At 43.5% G+C, this 24,143-nt stretch overlaps 1 protein-coding gene and 3 non-coding genes across 4 annotated transcripts in view; all 4 read left to right on the top strand.

The window, feature by feature from the left end:
* Positions 1-681: 681 nt before the first annotated feature.
* Positions 682-24,143, top strand: part of NOP58 (NOP58 ribonucleoprotein) — a 34,493-nt gene continuing 11,031 nt past the window's right edge. Inside the window, exons 1-12 of the mRNA XM_054044247.1 lie at positions 682-892; positions 7,100-7,176; positions 9,562-9,614; positions 11,633-11,757; positions 12,728-12,864; positions 14,140-14,204; positions 16,440-16,574; positions 17,556-17,701; positions 18,691-18,817; positions 19,812-19,975; positions 20,748-20,882; positions 21,890-21,951. Coding sequence (XP_053900222.1) covers positions 848-892; positions 7,100-7,176; positions 9,562-9,614; positions 11,633-11,757; positions 12,728-12,864; positions 14,140-14,204; positions 16,440-16,574; positions 17,556-17,701; positions 18,691-18,817; positions 19,812-19,975; positions 20,748-20,882; positions 21,890-21,951 — 1,271 coding nt within the window. The 5' untranslated portion in view covers positions 682-847. The remainder of the gene's footprint in view (positions 893-7,099; positions 7,177-9,561; positions 9,615-11,632; positions 11,758-12,727; positions 12,865-14,139; positions 14,205-16,439; positions 16,575-17,555; positions 17,702-18,690; positions 18,818-19,811; positions 19,976-20,747; positions 20,883-21,889; positions 21,952-24,143) is intronic.
* On the top strand, positions 9,892-9,980 carry LOC128845821 (small nucleolar RNA SNORD70). Its single transcript, XR_008446734.1, has one exon. It is a non-coding gene; the product is annotated as a small nucleolar RNA SNORD70 (small nucleolar RNA).
* Positions 17,801-17,885, top strand: LOC128845825 (small nucleolar RNA SNORD11B). The gene has a single exon (XR_008446738.1). It is a non-coding gene; the product is annotated as a small nucleolar RNA SNORD11B (small nucleolar RNA).
* LOC128845823 (small nucleolar RNA SNORD11) lies at positions 19,000-19,084 on the top strand. Its single transcript, XR_008446736.1, has one exon. It is a non-coding gene; the product is annotated as a small nucleolar RNA SNORD11 (small nucleolar RNA).

Raw genomic sequence — 24,143 nt, 5'->3', positions numbered from 1 at the left:
CCCCTTTCCTCGCAGCCCCGCCCCATCCCCTCAGCCCCGCCCCGTCATCCACCGAGCCCGGCCCCCGCCCCTTTCCTCGCAGCCCCGCCCCATCCCCTCAGCCCCGCCCCGTCATCCACCGAGCCCGGCCCCCCGCCCCTTTCCTCGCAGCCCCGCCCCATCTCCTCAGCCCCGCCCCGTCATCCACCGAGCCCGGCCCCCCGCCCCTTTCCTCGCAGCCCCGCCCCATCTCCTCAGCCCCGCCCCGTCATCCACCGAGCCCGGCCCCCGCCCCTTTCCTCGCAGCCCCGCCCCATCTCCTCAGCCCCGCCCCGTCATCCACCGAGCCCGGCCCCCCACCCCTTTCCTCGCAGCCCCGCCCCATCTCCTCAGCCCCGCCCCGTCATCCACCGAGCCCGGCCCCCCGCCCCTTTCCTCGCAGCCCCGCCCCATCTCCTCAGCCCCGCCCCGTCATCCACCGAGCCCGGCCCCCCGCCCCTTTCCTCGCAGCCCCGCCCCATCCCCTCAGCCCCGCCCCGTCATCCACCGAGCCCGGCCCCCGCCCTCTCCTCGCAGCCCCGCCCCGTCATCAGCTGAGCCCGGCCCCCCGCGCTCTCCTCACAGCCCCGCCCCCGCGCTCTCCTCGCAGCCTCGCCGCGTCATCCGCTGAGTTCCGCCCCCGCGTTCTGGCGAGGCCGGACAGTTTCCGGTCTTCTCACTTCCGGTTCGCCGTGTGCGCTGCGTCTTGCCGCTGGGAGCTGGGACCCTCTTCCCGCACGTGGCCGGGTCCTGCCGCGCCTCCCCCGGCGGCGCTGCGGCCCCAGTTGTCACCGATTCTCGCTGACCCGGTCCCGCACCTCTGCCCGCCATGCTGGTGCTATTCGAGACCGCGGCCGGATACGCCGTCTTCAAGGTGAGGCGCGGGGCAGGGGTAGGCCGCGCGCCGCCGCCTCGCCGTTCCCCGGGCGGCCCGTAGCTCTCGCGGGCGCTTCTGCGGCAGCAGCAGCGCTCGCCGTGCCCGGGCTCTGGCTCCGGCTGCGGCTCCCACACACGTGGCTGCGGCGAGAGCCCAGCCTCCGTCAGCCGCTGGTCGCCCTACCCAGGCCGGCCCCTCGCGAGCTGGGCCTGGCGCCCCGAGCCTAGCGCCGGTACCGAGCTGGAGAGCGGGGTCTGGCAGGAGTTAGCCTGGCTCTGGTACGGAGTCTCATCTCCCGGGCTTGCCCCAGGTGCGCAGGCGGCGGGAGCAGGTTAACATAGGAAAGGGAGGATTTACTCTCGTTCCCTGCGCCACGAAATCGTTGTCTACCTCGCGTGGCTCCTTGGAGGGTAGTTCTGACCCTTTCCTATGGCAGTGGCAATTGGTGGCTCCGTCTGGTGGGGTAAAAGGGACGTATCCCCTTTGGGGGGGAGGGATAGCTTTGTGGTTTGAGCATTGGTCTGCTAAACCCAGGGTTGTGAGTTCAGTCCTTGAGGGGGCCACCTAGGGATCTGTGGCAAAATCAGTACTTGGTCCTGCTAGTGAAGGCACAGGGCTGGACTCAATGACCTTTCAAGGTCCCTTCCAGTTCTAGGAGATGGGATACCTCCATTAATTTATGCAAACAGGATGTTAGGAATCATTAAAAAGGGGATAGAGAATAAGACTGAGAATATATTATTGCCCTTATATAAATCGATGGTACGTCCTCCTCTCAAATACTGCGTACAGATGTGGTCTTCTCATCTCAAAAAAGATATACTGGCACTAGAAAAGGTTCCAAGAAGGGCAACTAAAATGATTAGGGGTTTGGAAAGAGTCCCATATGAGGAGAGATTAAAGAGGCTAGGACTTTTCAGCTTGGAAAAGAGGAGACTAAGGGGAGATATGATAGGGGTATATAAAATCATGAGTGATGTGGAGAAAGTGGATAAGGAAAAGTTATTTACTTATTCCCATAATACAAGAACTAGTAGTCACCAAATGAAATTAATAGGCAGCAGGTTTAAAACAAATACAAGGTAGTTCTTCTTCACGCAGCGCACAGTCAACTTGTGGAACTCCTTACCTGAGGAGGTTGTGAAGGCTAGGACTATAACAGCGTTTAAAAGAGAACTGGATAAATTCATGGTGGTTAAGTCCATTAATGGCTATTAGCCAGGATGGGTAAGGAATGGTGTCCCTAGTCTCTGTTTGTCAGAGGATGGAGATGGATGGCAGGAGAGAGATCACTTCATCATTGCCTGTTATATCTGCTCCCTCTGGGGCACCTGGCATTGGCCACTGTCGGTAGACAGGATACTGGGCTAGATGGACCTTTGATCTGACCCGATACGGCCGTTCTAATGTTCTTAACCAATCATGCAGTGTAGTGCAGAGATAAATTCATTCCTAACCCTGCAGAGGTCCCTTTACGTATGAGGTTTGATTTACAGCAGGGGTTCTCAAATGGGGTCGGGACCCCTCAGGGGGCTGTGAGGTTACTACATGGGGGGTCACGAGCTGTCAACCTTTGCCCCAAACCCTGCTTTGCCCCCAGTGTTTATAATGGTGTTAAATATATAAAAAGTGTTTTCAATGTCTAAGGGTGGGTTGCACTCAGAGGCTTGCTATGTGAAAGGGGTCACCGGTACAAAAGTTTGAGAGCCACTGATTTACAGTATTCTGTTTGACTAAGTGTAATTGTAAATGTTAGGTTTCAGCATGTAGCCGGGTTAATCTGTATCAGCAAAAACTGTGGTGTTTACCCCTCACTAGTCCTCAATGATTTCCCTCTAAATATTTAATTTTGTCTGCTATTGTTTATGTAAAATGCTTGGCCTGACTGGTGTACACGTGTATTTGCATGCTGGCTGAAATTGGGAGAATTCATCCGCTATACTTGAAAAGCAAAGATTCAGTTCCCACATCTTTCACTGGACACACAACCCTATCATTACATAATCCTAGATAGGCTGATGTGCCATGCTGCTGAACTGGTGTACTCTGTAACCTGTGTGCCAGGTGGAGTCAGCAGCAACCAGGGCCTGGTTTAATATCTAGGGGTCCCCTTTCAACAATACAGCACAAAACCAGTAACATGGGAAAATTACACACCATCCCTTGAATGCTTCTAAGAGGCAGTACTTCCCCTCTTACAAGCACAAAGTCTGAGTGTAGAAAATAAATTTTTAATGAAAGGAGGGAAGTCACCCGGCATTAAATAAACAACAATAATAATATATGGAGATATACCTATCTCATAGAACTGGAAGGGACCTTGAAGGTCATCAAGTCCAGTCCCCTGCTTTCACTAGCAGGACCAAGTACTGTCCCCCCCCCCCCCCCCTAAATGGCCCCCTCAAAGATTGAACTCACACCCTGGGTTTAGCAGGCCAGTGCTCAAACCACTGAGCTATCCCTCCCCCCCATTAATTTTGGAAAATGCCACCAGCAGGATTCAACCAAAAATACCCACCCTAGGGTATGTTAAATTATTTTATGATACTCATATTGCAATAGTCTGAAGTAGAACTTCTTAGCTGATTTTACCATTTGCTCTACTTAGCTGCTGCTTCCTTCTCTAGATGTTCCTGATTGTGCTATTGCTGCTAGGACCACACTGTCTGCCTGTAAAATGATCTAGAAATCCCGAACTCCACAGGGCCAGGGCTTCATTTAAATTAGTGGTTTTCAACCTCTGGTCCGTGGAGCCCTGGGGGTTTGCAGACTATGTATAAGGGGTCAACCATAGGTTACTATGAAAATGAAGTTTCATAAGAATGACCATACTGGGTCAGACCAAAGGTTCATCTAGCCCAGTATCCTGTCTTCTGACAGTGACAGGCCTCAGAGGGAATGAACAGAACAGGTAATCATCACCCATTCCCAGCTTCTGGTATACAGAAGCTAGGGCCACCATCCCTGTCCATCATGGCTAATAGCCATTGATGGACCTATCCTCCAATAATTTATCTAGTTCTTTTTTGAACCCTGTTATAGTCTTGGCCTTCACAACATCCTCTGGCAAAGAGTTCCACAGGTTGACTGTGCGTTGTGTGAAAAAATTACTTCCGTTTGTTTTAAACCTGCTGCCTATTAGTTTCATTTGGTTACCCCATGTTCTTGTGTTATGAGAAGGAATAAATAACATTTCCTTATTTACTTTCTCCACACCAGTCACGATTTTATAGACCTCTATCATATCCATTCTTAGTTGTCTCTTTTCCACACTGAAAACTCAGTCTTATTAATCTCTCCTCATATTGCAGCCGTTCCATACCCCTAATCATTTTTGTTGCCATTTTCTGACTCTTTTCCAATTCCAATATATCTTTCTTGAGATGGGTCAACCACATCTGCGCACAGTATTCAAGGTGTGGGCATACCATGGATTTATATAGAGACAATATGATATTTTCTGTCGTATTATCTATCCCTGTCTGAATAATTCCCAGCGTTCCATTCGCTTTTTTGACTGCCGCGCTGCACATTGGGTGGATATTTTCAGAGAACTATCCACAATGACTCCAAGATCTTTCTTCAGTGGTAACAGCCAATTAAGACCCCATCATTTTATATGTATAGTTGGGATTATGTTTTCCAATGTGCATTACTTTGCATTTATCAACATTGAATCTCATGTGCCATTTTGTTGCCCAGTCACCCGGTTTTGACCCCCTCAGAGAATTCTAGGAAATTGGTGAGGCATGATTTCCCTTTACAAAAAGCATGTTGACTCTTCCCCAACAAATTATGTTCATCTATGTGTCTTATAATTCTGTTCTTTACTATTGTTTCAACCAGTTTGCCCAGTACTGAAGTCAGGCTCACTGGCCTGTAATTGCTGGGATCACCTCTGGCGCCCTTTTTAAAAATTGGCCCCACATTAGTTATCCTCTAGTCATTTGGTACAGAAGCTGATTTAAATTATAGGTTACAGACGACATTTAGTAGTTCTGCAATTTCACATTTGAGTTCCTTTGATCCTGGTGACTTATTACTGTTTAGTTTACCAGTTTGTTCCAAAACCTCCTCTAATGATACCTCAGTCTGTGAAAGTTCCTCAGATTTGTCACCTAAAAAGACTGGCTCAGGTTTGAGAATCTCCCTCACATCCTCAGCCGTGAAGACCGATGCAAAGAATTAAGTTAGTTTCTCCGCAATGGCCTTATCGTCCTTGAGAGCTCCTTTAGCTTCTCAATCATCCCGTGGCCCCACTGGTTGTTTAACAGGCTTCCTGCTTCTGATGTACTTAAAAAAAACGTTGCTATTACTTTTTGAATTTTTTGGCTAGCTGTTCTTCAAATTCTTTTTTGGCCTTCCTAATTATATTTTTACATTTCATTTGCCAGAGTTTGTTCCTTTCTATTACCCTCATTAGGATTTAACTTATACTTTTTAAAAGATGCCTTTTTGCCTCTGACTGCTTCTTTTACTTCATTGTTAAGCCATGGTGGCACTTTTTCAGATTTCAGATCCCAGAAAAGGCATTCTGGTGCTCTCATCAGTCAAATGTATGTGAATACTCCAGAAGTGTTACCACCACCATAGAAACCCACACTTTAGCGCTCTTTCTCACGCTGTGTCAAATGCCTTGCCGAGCACTTGCAACATTTATAGTTGAATTTTGGTTAGTCAGTTTTCAGCCTAAGCCTTCTATGGCAGGCGTCTGTGGACCATAGTCTGAATTTCCAAAGGGGTCTGCACCTCCATTTGACATGTTTTAGGCATCTGTAAATGAAAAAACGTTGACAACCACTGGTTTAAATGTTCAGTTCTGAATAAGGAGGAGGAATTGGAATTGGGGAACTCAATAGAGGATTTCAACCTGTGGGGTACGCCTCCCTAGGAGGGTGCAGAGTAACATGGGGGGGGGGCGTGGCTGGGACCTGGACCAGCCCCCATGGATGACAGGGATGGAGGGAGCGCCACCCAGCTCCGCTCCTGGTCCCATCTGCCAGCCCCACACCCAGGGATCCGCTCCCAGCTGTCTGCCCAGGGTCTTGGCTGCCCATCCCGTGCCCGGGGATCTTCTGCTGGCTCTGTGTCCATCTGCATTTTACTAAGAATTCTTAGGCCTTGTCTACACTACAAAATTGTTGACCTAAATTAGGTCAACGTACAGCCACCACATTAATTGCTGCAGTTTTTCATATCCACGCTGCCCTCCTGTCGGGGTGCATGTCCTCACCCCGAGTCCTTGTCCCGATTTAAGGGGGCAGTGTGGGGGGTTGACAGCCTGAGCTATCAGGCCTGCACGGGGCTCGCTGCTGGATCCCCCTTTCCCCAGGGCTGACAGGCTCATCGCTGGAGCCCTCCAACAGCGGGGCTTCAACCATGAGCCCAGCACTGTCAGCCCTGGGGTGAGAGGTGGGGTGGCTCCAGCTTTGAGCCTGGCGTGGGGCTAACAGCCAACAGGCAATGTAAGTAATACAGTGTCTACATGGACACTGCATCTCCCTAACTACATTGACCTAAGTGCTATGCCTCTCGTGGAAATGGAGTTATTAGGTCAGGGTAGTGGGCGAGTTACATTGGCAGGAGAAACATTGTAATGTAGACCAGGCCTTAGTGCACTGCAAATTAAGTGAACGCAGAATACGGTGGAGTAGTTAGTATAACTGTGATCTCAACCCACCTCTGCTCCCTAAAGGATTTCTTTTTTTGGACAGCAAGCTGAAATATCAGTCTGTTAATCAATTTACTCTTGAGGTTGTATTGGTATGGCTGCATTGTACTGTAAAGAGGGGGAGCTCTGTTTTAGAAGTAGCCTCTTTCTTCCTCAAGGACCTTGAGGCTCTCTATGAAGGTGACTTGTTTTGTATTTATTTTCCCATAAGCCTGGTTCTTAAAAAAAGAGAGAGAGAATGCAGATGTTCAGAGAGGGCCTGCCTTTATTGGGGGGCGAAAAACAATACAGTAGCTGTGTTCCTGCTGAAAGTAAAACGCTGTTAACATGGTTAAATATTGGTGGGGCAGAACTGGAGAGAAAATGGTAAGTAGTGGTCAGAGACTGGATGGCTAAGAGCTAGCCCATTGACTCAACTAACATCAGCTTTCAGGCAGGATGCACCATAAAAAGTGGGGTCACGGTTTCTATACCAAACAATGATCCCAAACATCTTTAAACATTGGTTTAATGATTCTGTTTTTTATCCACAGGTCCTGGATGAGAAGAAACTCCAGGAAGTTGACAGTTTATGGAGAGAATTTGAAACACCTGAAAAGGCAAATAAAATGTAAGCAGTTTGAGGGGCTGGCAACCTGGCTTTGGAAGATAACTGTATGTTCAGATCAAGGAGCAAGGCCCTGCGTTGTTTTTCAGTATAGTTCACAGCTCTTAAATATTAGAAGAACGATCTGACCCAAGAACAAGGGGAGATCAGTGGAATTAAAAAGTGAGAAATTCAGAACTGATAAAAGGAAATGCTTTTCCCCACTGTGTGTAATTAAACTGTGAAACTCACTGCCACATGAAGGCGTTGAAGCTGAAACCTTAACGTTCTAAAAGGGATTGGACGTTTATATGAATATAAAGAATATCCTGAGTTTGACAAACTTTTGGCAGGTATATTAAACGTCTGTCTTCAGGGGTTAAGCCAGTCTCAGCATTAGAGATCAGGGTGAAACCTAACATGGGTGGGTGTGGCTGTGGCAGAGTATCCTACATCTGCCCACTGCAGGCTTTTTACACCTTCCTCTGAAATGTCTGATGCTGATCACTGTCAGACAGGATACTAGCCTGAATGGACTTTGGTCTGATCCAGTTATGAAATTCCAATGTTTCTGAAAAGATGTTTGTCTCACTCAGCCTTGCAGCATAAGCCTTGAGCTGCTGTTGGAGATGATGTAAGTGCAATTTAGTAAGTTAAGAGAGGGTAGCTTTATCGGTGACCTTGCTTCTGTTACAGATAATACAGCTTTTTCTGACACAGATTAATCAGGATTGGACTAGAGTCAGAATCTAGGTCTGGAGATAATTGTCCTGGGTCACGATGGCTTCTCAAGCACAACTCTTTAGATAACAGAGAGGAAGATTACACCAGGAGGAGGAAGTTGGGCCTGAGGAGGTGACACAGCTGATGTAGCTGGGAACAGTCCATAGGCTACTTGGACCTGGTAAACTGATGGGGAATAGAAAATCCTTCCATACACGTGCGGATGTCAGTCGGTGTTCTCATACCCTTTCCCCAGAGCCAGTGATATGCATTTAGTGTGCCTGTTCGCCACCCCTTACCTTTCGGCCTCAACAGTGTATTCTTGGTGCATGCTCCCAGCATGGCTGTTCTGTTTCTCACCCAGAAGGGCAGGTTTCCCCAGATGTCTGCTCGTGTGGAGAGGCAGGGAGGAGTCAAACACCGTGGATTCTGGCTCACACTTAGGAAGGGAAAATGTGGGGCCCTCTTGTGTTCTCATCCCATATCCTTTCCACTTGCTCTGCCACCCATTTATTTCTGCCCCATTATCTTCTCTGCAGTCCCAGACCCCTTATCCCCTAATTCCCCATCCAAGCGAACGTTTGTATGTATAATTTGTTTTCTTTTCAAAAATGGTTTGAGAGTCTTTTGAATTTTCTGCTATACTCAGATTGTTTCCTCCAAATAAAAAACAAAACCAAAAAAACACAGATTGTAGGTACATGCCTTCATCTCTCCCCTCCCCCCCCCCCCCCCGCCCCCCCCCGGCCGAATTAAAGCGTACGGTGCCAGGGTGTTGCTCAGGTTTGATGGCCGTAATACATCCCCTTGACTCATACAGGTTTTTGAGTCATCACTACCTACCACACCTCTTGGGCATTGTTTGCACATGCACAGTATAATCCATTTGGCTTTCGTGAGTGTTAGGAATGTGCCTATCTGAAGAGCCAAACTTTTTCATACGCTGTTTTCAATATTGTTCCTCCAAGGGGTAGTGGGTGCTGTGCAAAAGCAAAACAGAAAAAAAGTAGAATCTGTTAACTTTTAAGAAAAGTTGTTTTGGAGGGCCTGTATCTCAGGAATCCCTTGGTCAAATGACCCCAAATTTGGATGTCTACCCTGTGCCCCCATGAGAGTCTGTGCATTTCAAGGAAATCCAAGTAACTGGATTGTAGAGCTCTTAGAAGAGTGAACCTGGAAACAGAAAGTGTTTCATAACCTCAACTCTAGTAGAGCTGGTGCTCTGCTATAGTAGAGGCAGTATATTCCTTGCTTTTACTAGTTAATCAAAGGAGTAGTGTTAAAATCTGAATAGTTGGTGTCTTTTAAATATGAATTGCAAAACAAAAAGATGGTCTCATGTTTAATTTTTTGTATGTATTTTTTCATTAGAAATATTAGATCTTGATTTCTCACCTCTTTGGAGATCTCTAGCAATATCTTTGGGGGACTTGGGTGATGAAATAACCGGGGTCTGAAAGCTGACCTACAGTTCCAAGACTCGAACTCCCTTTCCCTTCATTTGGAGGTTGGGAGATCTGAAAATCAAACTTCAGCCTCCTGTGATGTTCTAGGGAAGTAGGGACCTGATATTTATGATGGGAGTTTGGGAAGTTAAGACAGATGCTATGCATCATAAAGGAAGAGGGAAGGACAGGGCTACTCTATTGTAAACTTGAATATAAAAATAAATTTCCTTTCCCCTAGAGTGAAGTTGAAACACTTTGAAAAGTTTCAGGACACAACAGAAGCCCTTGCTGGTAAGTAAAGATGAGAAAGTTAACTCTGAACTTTGCAGCTTGGTTCTTTCTGAAAAGAACCGGTCACATACTTTCATTATATGCCCCATACTCTCCTCTCACCCTCTTATTATTTCTTCATTGTTTATCTTTTAGATTACAGGTGCTTCAGAACAAAACCATAAGTATTTGTTTTCTCGGGCAGCTGCCGTGCCTCTGGACACTAGATAATAATATTGAAATCTAGTTATTTGCTCCTGTGTTTATGGTCATGAGTGCACAAATCAGTAGTGAATAGAACCCTGTTGTCAATGATGCATTGGTGTTGGTACTGAATTCTAATGATTTGATTCAACATTTCGTCACTACCACTGAGACAACAGATAAAATGCTAGTAATAGCTTCATTAGGGCTGTTTACTCTGTACTTCATGGAGATGTATGATGGATATGTTTGTGTATTTGATAAATGCCTATTTTTCTAAGATCATGAATTCCTGAATTATTTGTAATCACATGCAAAACCTGCCACTTGAGTGATTCTTAGGAATTAAGCACAAAAGCATTATAGGCTCTGAATAATCTGAACTGAAGTGATAGAAGAATATAGGCTAATAGTTATTTAGGGGTGGCCTGACTCATGTTCTTGAAAGGAGTGTTTTTGTGTCTCCGTAACAGTAAAATCAGTTGATAAATGTCAAATGTAGTATTTTGGCCAAACAATGAGTCTTGCTACATTAGAGTTGTTAGGATCACAAGTACAAAAAACAAAACAAGGAAAGTACAGGAAAGGAGACCACCTTTAAACATGGGATGGAATGAAATCATAACTGAGATTGAAATTACTGTTTTTTCCCCACCTACATTTGTGCACACGATCTAGAATGAGTGTGGCCTTGTTATAGCACTGGGTGCCAGGAATTCCTGGGTTCTAACTGTTACTGTGATACAGAAGAAGCTCTGTGACTTGGGCAAATCACCCAGTTTCTCTGCCTCAGTTGAGGAATCTGTGAAATCCGGGATACTTAAACTACCCAGCTCACATGATTATTGCTAGGATGGATTTGTAAATTGTTTTGAAGATAAGTGATAAATATGTAGCTAAGCATTATTTAAATATCAAATGGTTTAAGAACTATCTGTCAGATTTAAGGTTACATAGCTAATGTCCCAAATAGCAAGGGTGAGAGGGCATTTATCACAGCAGTTACTTTGTTCTTCTATTTCTTTCTTTCTTTCAAGTTTTTTTGAAATAATGGGTCACTGGGTTCTGCTTCACACGCTAGGCTGGAAATGTCGTACCAATCCCAGAAGGTCAATGGAGCATGAAGATAACTTGTCAAGGGAGTTGCATAAGTGACCTCTTAAAATATGTCCTGTGGGTTTGTGAAGCTTTTACAGATTTATTTATACTTCAAAATAAAGATTCTTTTAAAACTCCTCAAATCCACATCACATACCTTAAAAAGGGCTGTATCTGACTTCTGCCATCCGCACAAATTGGCTTCATGCTTCAGTGCGCTTTCACGGATATTGCAACATCCTCATCAGAGAGTATATACTGGACTATTGCCTGTGGTGGGAGCTGGTGATGTATGACTTCATGAGGTCTGAAAAGTCAATTGGGCATTGGGTAACTCAGTTATATGCTAAATCTTCTTAGTCGCTTCTGGGGATGTTCAGTACATCTCTAAAGTTGGTGGACTGTTATCTTTAACAAAGTTGGCAGAGCTAGGAGTCAATCTTGGTGATTTTCCATATATAGGGAGGAGGGAAAAATTAGAGGAGAAATATTCTCAAATTAAGAACAGCAAATGTGCTAACATTTTATGACGTTTAAATGACTGCAAGATCAAAAAATTTCAACTGCAATTTTGGTTAGTATAGTAGCTTGCAGAGGTGTGAATGTAAGTGTACAAGTATCAAGTTGTGTATCAAGTTGGACATGGTATTTTTAGTACCTGTTAGATTTTAGAAAGGTTGGTTGGTTTGTTTGTTTATTTATTTAGCCGCATCTTCGTTCTCTTCTTCCCTCCACAGCATGCACAGCTCTGGTAGAGGGCAAGCTCAGCAAGAACTTGAAGAAAATTCTAAAGAAGATAGTGGCAAAAGATGCCCATGAACAGTTGGCCATAGCAGATGCCAAACTCGGTGGTGTCATAAAGGTGAAAACTGACTGCTTCTCTAATTTGGTTTTATTCTGCTGAGATGTTATGAAGAGGGGCCTCCGTATTTTGTGGTCCTGTAGCCATGGATTGTGCTGCAGATTATGAGCTTTCATTAGAAAAAAGTTTCTAGTTCTGAGCTGGAAAGAGAAACTTTCAGATGAATATAAGTTGATAGGATGTTGTCTGCTCTGCAACTGGACATCCTGAAACTGCACTCAGGTGTGCACACTTCTTATTGTCTCAGTGGGGTATCAACTGTGAAAGCAGACAGCATAAATATAAATTGTTGCCCTACTGATCTTATTTATAGAAACCTCCAGATGATGTGCTTATTTACTGTTGGTTGCTTTGGCAAGTGAGGCAGCTGCTTATTATAAGGGTAGCTGGGAGTTCACATTCCCCACAGCCCCCAAATATGTGCCTGTATTCTCCTTGTATTCTGAAAGGTGGGAAGTATAGAGGAGAGACATTAGATTTATATTCTAAAATCCTCATTTGTCTCCGAGATGTCAAAACCCCAAACCATCTCACATTCCTTCCTTAGAACCAGAGCCAGCTACAAAACCCTCCGCTTTCTATTATGACCTGTTCGATGGCACAGATGTGGGTTGTTGATAGAAAAATCTGCATAAAAAGTAGTGTGCAGTGTAGAACTAATCAGTTACAAAATCCTGGTGTTGCCCCAGATCTTAGGGGCAGAGTACACAGGGCCTTACTTACAAGTCTTGTTGCTCCTGATACCAGGATGTTAAAGTGAAAAATACGTGTGATGATTACAGTGCTGGAAATCCTGATGTTTATTACCCATGAAGGTTGTCACTGCTTCTGACTTTTTTTTCCTAGCATAAATGGGTAACAAGTATACCTTAGTAGGAGAAAAACTATAAAGATAGTAGTATTGAAAGAGAATTTGTAAGAGGATTTGATTTAACTTGGTTAACACCTAATATCCACCTTAATTTTATAGGATAAGCTGAATTTAAGTTGTATTCATAGCCCAATGGTTACTGAACTGATGAGAGGAATTCGTTCTCAAATCGAGGGGCTTATCACCGGCCTTCCATCGCGGGAAATGGCAGCTATGTGTTTAGGATTGGCACACAGGTGAGTTGCCATAGTTCAGTACTTTCCACCGGCTTTATTCCATTCCTGCATCCTTGGACACCCAAAACTCTGTTTGATATCAGAGGGAGTCGGGGGGGTGAAATGAATACAGGATTAGGCCCAAAGTCTAAGCACATTAATTTTGGTCAATCTTGCTCTAGAAGCAAGCTCTTACAAGGTTCACTGTGTTTAGCACCACAGGTTCAAGTCAGATCTCTCAATATTTGCTGTAGCATTAACCTGAGTTGAGTAGTTTTTTCTTGTATATTATGTACGTAATTGAATAGTATCTTTAAAATGCAGTCATTGGCAGTACGAAAATGAATTTTACATTAATTCACCACCACTGAGGTATCTGATACTTCAGTGCTTAATGTAAAAGTTGGACTCAGTGTTTCATGGATATGTAATTTATATCTCCATGTACATATCGCAGTGGTACATAATATAAACATTAAATAAAGGCAGAGTTCTTGACTGTAGATTTAAGCAGAGCAGTAGCTCTGCACACAGCCATGACAAGTACACAATTAGGTGCTAGAAACTTGAGTTTCAATCCAGACTCTGAGAGAAACTCACTGCATGGCCTTGGGCAAGTTGCTGAACCTTTCTTGTTTACTCTTCTAAAAGGGAGATTGTTACCTTCCTTGCTGGGGTAATTGAGAGGATTAATGTTTGTGCAGCTTTTTGAAGATACAAATCCCTATGTACAGGCAGAGTTTTATTTTGGAATAATCCAAATGTGTGATGCAAGATCCTAGAATGTATTTCAAAAGTATAGATGTTGGGCTTGTGCTAAAATGAGGTTAGAAGGACGAGGGAAGTTTATCTACAGTCACACTCCTGAGTTTCACTACTTTATAGACACAGTTTCCTGTGGATCAATCCCAATCGCTGCAAAACTGGCAATACTTGCTCTATTTGTTTTTGTGAAGAAATTTGCAAAAAGTAATGAACAGCAAATTTCCTGCCACTGTGTTCATGTAGACTATGCAGAGGGCCAGCCAGCCAGCCATGCTTCTCCTTTCTGGTGCCTTGGTTCAGCCCATCATACTGGGTACTGTGTGTGCTGCAGTTGTTATGGGACCAACCAGCAGCAGTGCTTCTCCAAACTTCCCATTACATCCAGCAGAGGCCAGTCCTTGGCTTTAAATTAAACAAGTGTGAATGAGCCTACAGCTGGACTCATTCATGCAAAATAAAACAGGTGGAGAATATATGTTTTTTGCAGTGGAGTGCCAGGGGTGCAGCTAATAACGATATCTTTGTTTTTAGCCTCTCCCGATACAAGCTGAAATTCAGCCCAGACAAAGTAGATACAATGATTGTCCAAGCAATCTGTAAGTATATTCAGGATTTCATCTTTAAGTATTCTGCTGGGGGCAGCTAACTTTTATCATTTATTAATGTGCCCTTTTCAAGATTTTTGCTAGTGTTTTAGTATAACAGGGCAGTTCAACCCAGCAGAAATTTTAAAAACTATTGCTTATGAAAGGTGTTACTGTAACTTACATATCAAATAGTGGGAGAGGGTGGTATTAAAAGATGAAGACCTCTAGTTATCCAGAAAACAGCTATAGCAGATGCAGTGACTGTTCAAGCTTCCCATTGCTTCAATTCCTAGTGTGACTCACCCTGACTAGTGATAAGAAGTTAATTGTTTCCCTAAAAATTCGGTCCTTGTTACCTCTGCTGTGGGTGCCATTTGTGGTGGTAGCTTGTGTGAAGTGAACTGAGACTACAACGCAGTAACTGTTTTAAAGATGCGTGAAAATAACTATAAAAGGTAGTACCACGTTATGCATCGTGGCTTTTTTTTTTTTTTTTTAAGGGAAACTAAAATTTCTTTGGCAAATGGAAAATAGAATATCTGGACTAATCCTTCCTTTTCCTTGAAGAATGCATGTTATAATGGAGTTGCTCAGTCTCAGGCAGTGGTGAATGGAATAGTTCAGTGCTGCAAATTCCATGCTCTGTCATCGATGGAATCTTGTTGAGCTGAATATAATGATTGAATTCACAATTTCATCACTACTGCTGAGACAGCAGATGGGAATGTCCGTATTGCATTACAAGAAAATGCTTGTAGCCTTGGGGCTTTGTAACAGTATGTGCAGTGGGTGTTCTACCCTGCTGTAATAGAAATAAGCTTATAGCTCATATCTGCAGCACTGGAGTAGACAGCGCATTGCATTAGTTCTAGGTATTTTTATATTTTAAATAAGCTTAAAGGATAATTACAGCTGAAAAGAATTTTTCTGGGCTGAAACTAAATCTTTTCAGTTTTTTTCATTATTGCATTGGGGGGGGCTATGTGGTCTCTTCACACTTAACTCACACACAAATTGTAACTTAGATTTCATATGGAGGTGGGCATACTTAGTTTACTATGCATGTTTAGTAACTTTAACATACTGCATCACCTCCACACTGTTTGTATCTACGTCTGGTTGTACAGTGCCTCACATAGCAAGGCCCCAATCCTGATCTGGGCCTCAGGGTGCTACTGTAACTTAAATATCAAATAGTCGGACAAGGTGGCTTTTGACATCTGCATCCTGTTTAAAGAAAAAAAATGGATTAGAGGGCTAAGATTTACACCTGAAACACAATCCCACCAGCAAGTCACACATCCACCATCTGGAATGGATGACTCGGAACTCCCAGATAGCCAAACTGCTGCTTTTGTTTCCCTATAATCATCACTGTTGCAGGAAACTGTTCATATGCAATACATTCAGTGTATGACATATGAAAGAGGTCCATCATTTGAGTGGCAGATCCCTGTGATGAAACCTCAGGCCTTACCATCATGTTAACTAATGGCTCTTTTATGTTATTGTGGAGATGATAAAAGTTTGGCTTAAAGCAGAGTTTTGACAAAATGAACAAAAAAAACAATTCAAAATCAGAACTCATCCTTGTGCTCATAGGGGATTATTCACTGCCCGAACACTGCAAAACCTAGGTGAATTGGGATGAGTTAAGAATAGAATGTTAGTCATAACTCTAAATTCCCTATTGTAGCTACCTATGGGAAACACATTAGCACCAGTTAAACTTTCAGAAAATCTGTTCCAAAGTGGCTTTGTACAGAAAATCCATAGCATGTATGTTGCCCAGTAAAATTAACAGTGGAATCATTGAGTGAGGAAAAGGTTTGAAGGATTTTCATCAAACTGTGCATTACTAAGAGGTAACTCAATTTCTGAGCCTTGTTTCTGTGGAAGATAAAACAGCTCTCTGAAAATGCTGGGTTGCATTAGCATCCTTAATTCTGGCATGTCCTAACTTTTGAGTGTTTGACTATGCAACCTTGATGTTCTTTTAACGTAGTGTGTAATTTGATCTATTTTGTTTGCAAAGTACATTTCTTCACTGAAACAAATCCTTCAATGATTTTAAAATAAAATAACGACCAACCTTGTCACAGTACATTGGTGTTTGTATTTGTGCAAAGGAAACATTGTGGAAAAATACCTTGATATTTCCATTTGCAGTGTTCATTACATCTGACTTTAAAATGTTCCCCTTTAAACTATACTTTTTCTTTAACATGTCTGTCCTGTCTGCAGCCCTTCTTGACGACCTAGATAAAGAGCTGAATAACTATATCATGCGCTGTAGGGAATGGTATGGCTGGCACTTCCCTGAACTAGGCAAAATCGTCGCAGATAACCTAACATACTGTAAATGTGTGCGGAAAGTTGGTGAGTAACAATTTTGAGCATGCATGGGAGACTGTTGAGTATTAGTATCAATCGCAACTCAGTAATGCATTGTGGGCCAGATTTCCTGCTGTTCACTAACGTGCAGGCCATTTCACGTGTTCACAATCCTGTATCATCTCAGTGACACTCTAGAAAATGCTTATGTGGGAAATTGATGTTAGGAAAGTAATATAATTTGGCAATAGTTTGTTGTAATCTAGCAGTTGGAAACAAGGAGAGCTAGCACTGGCCAGCTCTCCCGGGACCACTAGCAAGTGCTCTATAGACCACCGTTAGTCCACAGACCACAGTTTAGGAATTATTGCTTAAAACTGATATATAGAGAGAAACATTTAGTGTTTTTTGGTGTTTCCTGAGACCACAGCTGGCTTATATTTACTCCTTGGAACAGAAGTAACACTAGGTCTAATCTTGTGGACATCTGCATTTCAACATCTAGGCATGTTTTTTTCCCTGTTGATTTGTACAGTGATGTGGTAGCTTTGCAGTTCAGAGAGGAACTTAATTGTTTCTTGTAGGTCATGTTTTCTTTAATTTTTGTTGCTCTCTTCTGGGCTTTCTCCAATTTGTCCACATCTTGGCACCATAATTCAGTAAAGAACTGGACAAACAATACTCCAGTTGAGGCCTTATCAGTAGAGTGAAAGAATTACTTCTCCTGCCTTGCTTACAACACTCCTTCTAATACATTTAAGAATGATGCTTGCTTTTTAGCAATAGTATTACATGGTTGTCTCATGTTTTGTTTGTGATCCACTAGAACCCCCTAGATCCTTTTCTGCAGTACTTATTCCTAGGCAGTCATTTTCTCTTTTGTATTTGTGCAATTGATTATTCCTCCCTAATGGGTAGGTGTTTCCATGTTGCCACAGTTGGCTCTTACCTCTTTATACTCTCTCTGTTTTTGATTTACTTGATCATCTTTCTCCTTTTCTCCCCACCTTCAATCTTGTCCTGCAGGAGACAGAAGAAACTTTTCTACCTCCGACCTCTCGGAAGTTCTGCCAGAGGAGATTGATGAGGATGTGAAGGCTGCTGCAGAGATCTCCATGGGGACAGAAGTATCAGAAGAAGACATAAACAATATACTGCATCTCTGTGACCAGGTATATATACATTTAGAGCTTTAGTTTAAGATGTGGAGCAATGTGGGCTGCTTCTTCTGCAGACAGCTGTTTGCCTATGGTTGCTCCAGCACACTTTCTTAATGGCAGTGATGATTCCTGTATTGTTGCTCGCCTGATGTACAAACATGAGGGCGCACAGTCACTACCTCATCTGATGCCATCTTGGATTGCTGACATGGAGAGGAGACGGAGGTTATTGGGTATGATTGTGAGAGGAAGGCTAACATATATTAATTAAAAAGTGCTTGGAGATCCTTAGAAAGAAGTATGCTATGTAAATTCTACGTTTAAATAGCCCCTTTCATCTCCGTTTCAAAATGCTTTATAAAAGTGTAGTGCTAGCCCCATTTTGTAGATGGAAAACTGAGGCCAAGAGCGTTAATGTTGCTCCCATTCAGTGACAGTGGTAGGATGAGCAGTAGAGCGTTCCTGGCTCTTAATCCCAAACTCAGTCTGCTGCATCACGCTGACTGACCATTGATACACTTTAATTTTTTGTGTCTAACAGTCTTTGAAGTAAAGAATATCCTGTCTTAAGAGAATGGGTACAGATATTTGTGTTAAAACGGAATGTTCCAGGTTTTGTATTACAGAAAATAGCCTCAGTAATTGTCCTTCACTGTACTTGGCATATTGGGGTTTTACTGCTAGTAGTAGCATAGTGAAGAGAAATACAAATCCTATGCATTGTATTCTTATGGATCTGCTATGAAGCTGCCCATATAAAGCTTTCAGGTAAACCTCACTTTTGGCTGTTAGGATTTCACACCCTGTTACATTTCAGTCTGCTATAATTCACTCACATTATAAATTTGAATTATACAATTATAATTCAGTAATACAATTACAAATTCACTAACAGCCTCCTGACTGCAATCCTTGGTGCTTGACACACACATGAATGCTTTTACAGTTGGTTGTTAGCTGTTAGATTGCTTTAACCTGATCTTCCACTCTGTCTGTGCCAGGTGATTGAGATCTCAGAGTATCGAACGCAGCTGTATGACTATCTCAAGAACAGAATGATGGCCATTGCACCTAACCTCACTGTTATGGTCGGGGAATTAGTTGGAGCGAGGCTTATTGCTCATGCAGGTAGGTCACTTTGATCAGTATATAGCAAGTTAGATGTGAACTGGCTTCACAAGATCAGTCCATCAACAGCTTTCCCTAAGGACCTGGTCAGTTGAAAGATTTGTGCTAAGCTCTTGACGTAAAACATTTTGCTGAAAGCCAGAAGAACCTAGTGTGATGTCAGAATATTGGCACGAGCACAGAAGTAGTCGATGATTCATTTTTCAGTTTGCCTGACTTCTTTTCAGAACATGAGGGCAACTTAAGTCACTACCTCTTCTGAGACGTTTTCTGAGCCTGTTGCCAACAGTTTGGTCACATCTGAGTTAATCTGTTAGGAGGTTGGGCTTAAATTGATGTCAGACTGACTTGAAAAGTGTTAGGTTTATCTCACCTTCTCAAAGTGTAGTGCCAGCCTACAGATTGTGCTGTCAGCATTCTTACTGCAGAGTGCAGTCAGCACTACCCATTAATCCAGTGGGATGTTTTGTGTCAAGTCAGTCTTCCCACCTCCTTTCCAAATGAAACCTGGAGATACAGAATTGGTCTTAAGCATTGTTACTTAAGTAGTAGAGGATCAACACCACTTCCCCTCCGCCTCGAAACTAAGGTAAATCATCTTATAAATCCTCCACCATCAAAGCTTGAAACTTGTCTCCTACCTTCCCTCATTTCCTAGTATCGGTCTCAGACTTGTAAAGGTATGTCCACACGGCAATAAAATACCAGTGGCTGGCCTGGGTCAGCTGACTTGAGTTCGTGGGGGTCAGGCTGCAGGGCTATAAAATTGCAGCGTAGATGTTTGGGCTCGGCTGGAGCCTGGGTGCTGGGTCCCACGGGGTTTCAGAGCCCAGGTTGCAGCCCGAGCCCGAACATCTGTACTGCATTTGTGTAGCCCAGCAGCCCAAGTTAGCTTACTCAGGCCAGCCACTGGTATTTTATTTGAGCATAGGCATACCCTTAGGCTGTTCATATTCTGATTAAACTGATAATGCTGTGACTTTTTCTGCCCTAGGTTCCCTTTTGAATCTGGCTAAACACCCAGCTTCCACTGTTCAGATTTTGGGTGCTGAAAAAGCACTTTTTAGAGCCCTGAAGACTAAACGGGACACACCCAAGTTTGGCCTGATTTATCATGCTTCCCTTGTGGGACAAACTACTGCAAAAAACAAAGGAAAGGTGAGTTGCTGAAATGATTTATCTTGCTAATTAGCTTTTTCCGATACAGGTGAATGTCTGTGGAGATTAGATGGATAACTTTAAGAGTCCTGATAGGGATTTTTCCACTGCTTGCTATACTACTTTCTTTTGTGATGGTGTGCAGAATACCACCACACCACAGATCTTGCAGTCAGCTGTCACTTTTTTTCCTATTAGAAAAAGGGAATAGAGTTGTCAGTGCAAAAGTCTGAGTGATAACTTGAGTGACAAAATCCTGCTGGATTATGTGATGAGCACTGGGTATCAAACTTTCTTAAGACGCGTTAAATTTCTTTGCTGTTAGTAAAATACACGAAGATTACATTAGGCTTCCTCAATTTCAGAGGAGGAAATCCTTGAAATCATAGGCTTCTACTCCATATTGGAACAAGCAGCTTATATTTAAAGGATATGAGGAATTTTAAAGGTGTTTTTTGTAACATGACTTTGAACGTGTTTTCACATTGAGGAAAAAGTTCTTCAATCGGTTCTTAAAGGCAGATAGCTTCCAGTGTATATGTCAAGTTGGCCTGATGTGAGAAGGGTGGATGGTGAAGTAAAGTTACCATATCAAAAAATCTTAACACTGAAGTGGCTGAATGGGATGTACTACTTATTTTCAGGGCTAAGTGCTACTACTAAGGGTCATTTCATTCTCTTATTTCTTGAGATGATTTGCAGATCTGAGTACATAGTGAATCACTACCTTGTGTCCCATCTTAGCATTTAACACTCTCACCTCTTTTTCCAGATCTCTCGAATGCTAGCAGCCAAAACTGCATTGACTATTCGTTATGATGCCCTTGGAGAAGACTCCAGTGCTGAAATGGGAGCTGAAAACAGATTAAAAGTAGAGACTAGAATGAGACACTTGGAAGAGAAAGGGGTGAGCCTGGGATGCAGTGTTGAAAAGATAATTAAAGATATCCAGGAGAGAGGAGACTTTCATTCTGTTTCTTTTATGTGAGGGGTGAGGTTCTGAGAAGGCACTTCTCCCAACTCCTCTTCCCTGCATAAGATTGTGGTACTTTCCCTTGCCATACTTTTCCCTGGCCTAGACTGGGACAGAAAGTGGGGGACTTCAGGGTGAGCCCATCCCTGCATTCATAGGCCACCACTTGCATTAGCTTTCCCTCATTCCATATCTACATTTAGATGTCAATGTGAAACCTCAATTCTGATTGGGAGCATGAGTGAGATGCAGACATACGTTCCACTGACATAGATGCTGTGGTTGCTTGATATTTTGTGGCATTTCTGTGTCTGGGAAGTAAGCTCCCTGGAGCTTTAAGGATTCTTCCCTTCTAATATTGCCCACTTTGATCAACGATACGTGTAGTCCACAAGAGCTCCCTCTGGAGCCAGTAAACAGAGAGCCATTGTCAGCCAAAGAGGATGCAAAGTGCTCCGTTCTTCTCCCATCACCAAGTACTAAGCACCTGCCTCCCCACACCAGTATTGCATCTGTCTACGTAATATGTTGCACTTGTGTCGGTATCATTGCCCTCTTCTGGGTGGAGTATCCACCCTGCTCCAAGTACGTGGTCCTGTTTAGCTCCAGTGGCTGCAGCCTTTAAAGCTTAGACATTCTACTACACAAGCTTCAGTATTGACATTTCTTGTAAATTACAAAAAGGGAACCTTAAACGGTTAGAAATACAGTGCACTTGACACCTATGTTTCTAAATCCAGATTAAGACCCCTCTCATGAGTTTGCCCCAAAAATAAATATTGTTCAGTTATACTTCTCTGGCAGCTAAGAGCATGTGTCTTTTTTGCCAGGCATTGCATGCCTGTCTTTGCCATTTTAATTCCTTTCAAGGGCTGTGGAGTTTGTTCTAAACTGTTTCCGTTATGAGTAATTTGTTTTTCACATCTAAATTTTTGTCCTAGATAAGAAGAATAAGTGGCACAGGAAAGGCCTTGGCCAGGGCAGACAAATATCAGCACAAGAGGTGGGTAGTTTTCTGTTCAGCTTGGCACTGTATAACTTTATTTTTATCACCCTGAGACTTGGGTTTTGATTTCTGTTGACTTCAGTTCCAGGAAACATTTTTCATGCACTTAAATACTGGCAACATGCCCATTACTAAGTACCACCTACTTTTATTTCATTTAACACAATTGTGGCAGAGTAAAACAGGTAGATTAGGGTAACTGTCCTAACTTTCTGAGAATGGGTTGCTGAGACATCCTCTGAGAGAACATTGGGTATTCTTAGGATCAATGACTAGCTATTTTATTTCATGCTAGTCAGAATTATTTAAAATTTTAGAAATACAGGGTTTAGGTAAGCTTTTTTCCCCCCATAACACGTTTGAAAGCCACACTAGAAATTTCCTTTGACAATTTCATTCTAGAAAATGCCAGGCACAAAACTCCCAGGAGAAATCTTCAAAAACGTTCAGTGATGTAGATTGGTTTCATGACGTGATTTATGGCGGGGTTTTATGTATAGAAAAGCTTTGAAATGGCAGCAGGTGGAGCATCAGTGGCTTTTTGGGTGGAGAGTAGGAAGGTGGTCTGATACTTGTATATCCTCAGCCTGTTGACTTGGGGAGTCCTGACTTCCTGACTGCACGTGTGTGCAGAACATTTCAGCACTAACAAATGGAACTCTAGGCTTAAAAGGAGAGCGGACTAAAGATAATTTCCGATCTGTGTGGCTCAGTTTAGCAGTCAGGAATAGAAAAGGTGAGATGTACATTTTACCACAAATAAACTGTAGAAATCAATATTTCTGAGTTTTCAACAAGATGGCCACTTCTGGTAGGAAAGTAGCAGCTTTGATCATCAATAGTATTTCAGTGATGACCAAAAGGAGGATTACTGTGGTGGTGCTCTCCTCCTGTCACCACTACTGAAGCAGTATATGCATACCCATAAAATATTCTGATTGTTAGTAGGATCTATATTTAAAACTCCTTTGCTTCAGTAGAAATACTATTCTTAACTGATGCCAGAGACCGTGCCTTAGCAAGTAGCTGTCATTGGATGGGACAAGCTTTTAACTGCCTCAGAGCCTGGAACAGATGTTGCGATATTGAAGGAAGTCTGAATAGAGGAGTGAGCAGAGTGCTGAGGTGGGGGCATGCTAATGAGGGTGGCTAGAGCTGGGAAGGTTTCAGAAGATGCTGGAACTGAACAAAGGAGGAGTCTCGGTATGTCTACACTGCGTTTTTAAAACTTGTGGCAGCGAGTCTCAGAACCTGGGTCTACAGACTTGGGCCACTGTGTCTGTGATAAAAACAGCAGTTTACATGTTGCAGCTTGGGCTCCGAAACGCACCCTCTCCTTGCGTTTCAGTGGCTGAGCTCCAGCCCAAGCCCAAACGTCTGCACAGCTGTCTTTAGCACTATAGCATGAGTCCTAGTCTGTAGACTCAGGCTCTGAGACTCTCTGCTTTTAAAATGCAATGTAGACATACCCTAAGACACTTGAGAGCAGAATTCCCAAGACAAAAATCAGAATTAGATATCCAGCTGCCTCTTGTGCCTTTAAAAAAATCTGGCTTTTGCATGCTGTTGAGTAGACTTTCTGAATTGCAGGGGATATCTATACTGCATTTTAAAACTTGCAGCAGCGGGTCTCAGTGCCTGGTCTACAGACTTAATTCACATTTGAAAACATAATCCCGGCTATATGTACAAAAAGATGGGTCTACACTAACTGTTACCATTCCCAAAAGATATCTTGGAGTCATTGTGAATAGTTCTCTGAAAACATTTGCTCAATGTGTAGCAGCAGTCAAAAAAGCTAACAGTGTTAAGAACCATAAGGAAAGGAATGGATAAGAAGACAGTAAATATAATGCCACTATATAAATCCATGGTACCCCACACCTTGAATACAGCGTGCAGTTGTGGTAGTCTTTTGCAGGGCAAGTACACCCCGTCACCCTGGGGGTGGGGCAAGGGCATGGTCGCCCCGCAGTTAAGTCAATATGGCTGCCTTCGGCTTCTGGGCTGCATGGACTGATGGCCAGCATCAATGGGACTCCCCTTGTCTGCAGGGCAGTGCAACCTAATAGATAGAGCCAGTTAAACACACCTTGGTTGTAGGGAAGCGTGGCCTAATGGCCAGAGTAGGTAGGCAGGGGTTTGGTAGGCTGCCCCCCAACTAGGGCAGCTGGGGTAGGGGCATGCAG

The sequence above is a fragment of the Malaclemys terrapin genome, chromosome 11 (genome assembly GCF_027887155.1).
Source record: "Malaclemys terrapin pileata isolate rMalTer1 chromosome 11, rMalTer1.hap1, whole genome shotgun sequence".
Taxonomy (NCBI): Eukaryota; Metazoa; Chordata; order Testudines; family Emydidae; genus Malaclemys; species Malaclemys terrapin.
Note: the sequence above shows the minus strand (reverse complement) of the source record. Positions and strands in the feature narration are given on the sequence as shown.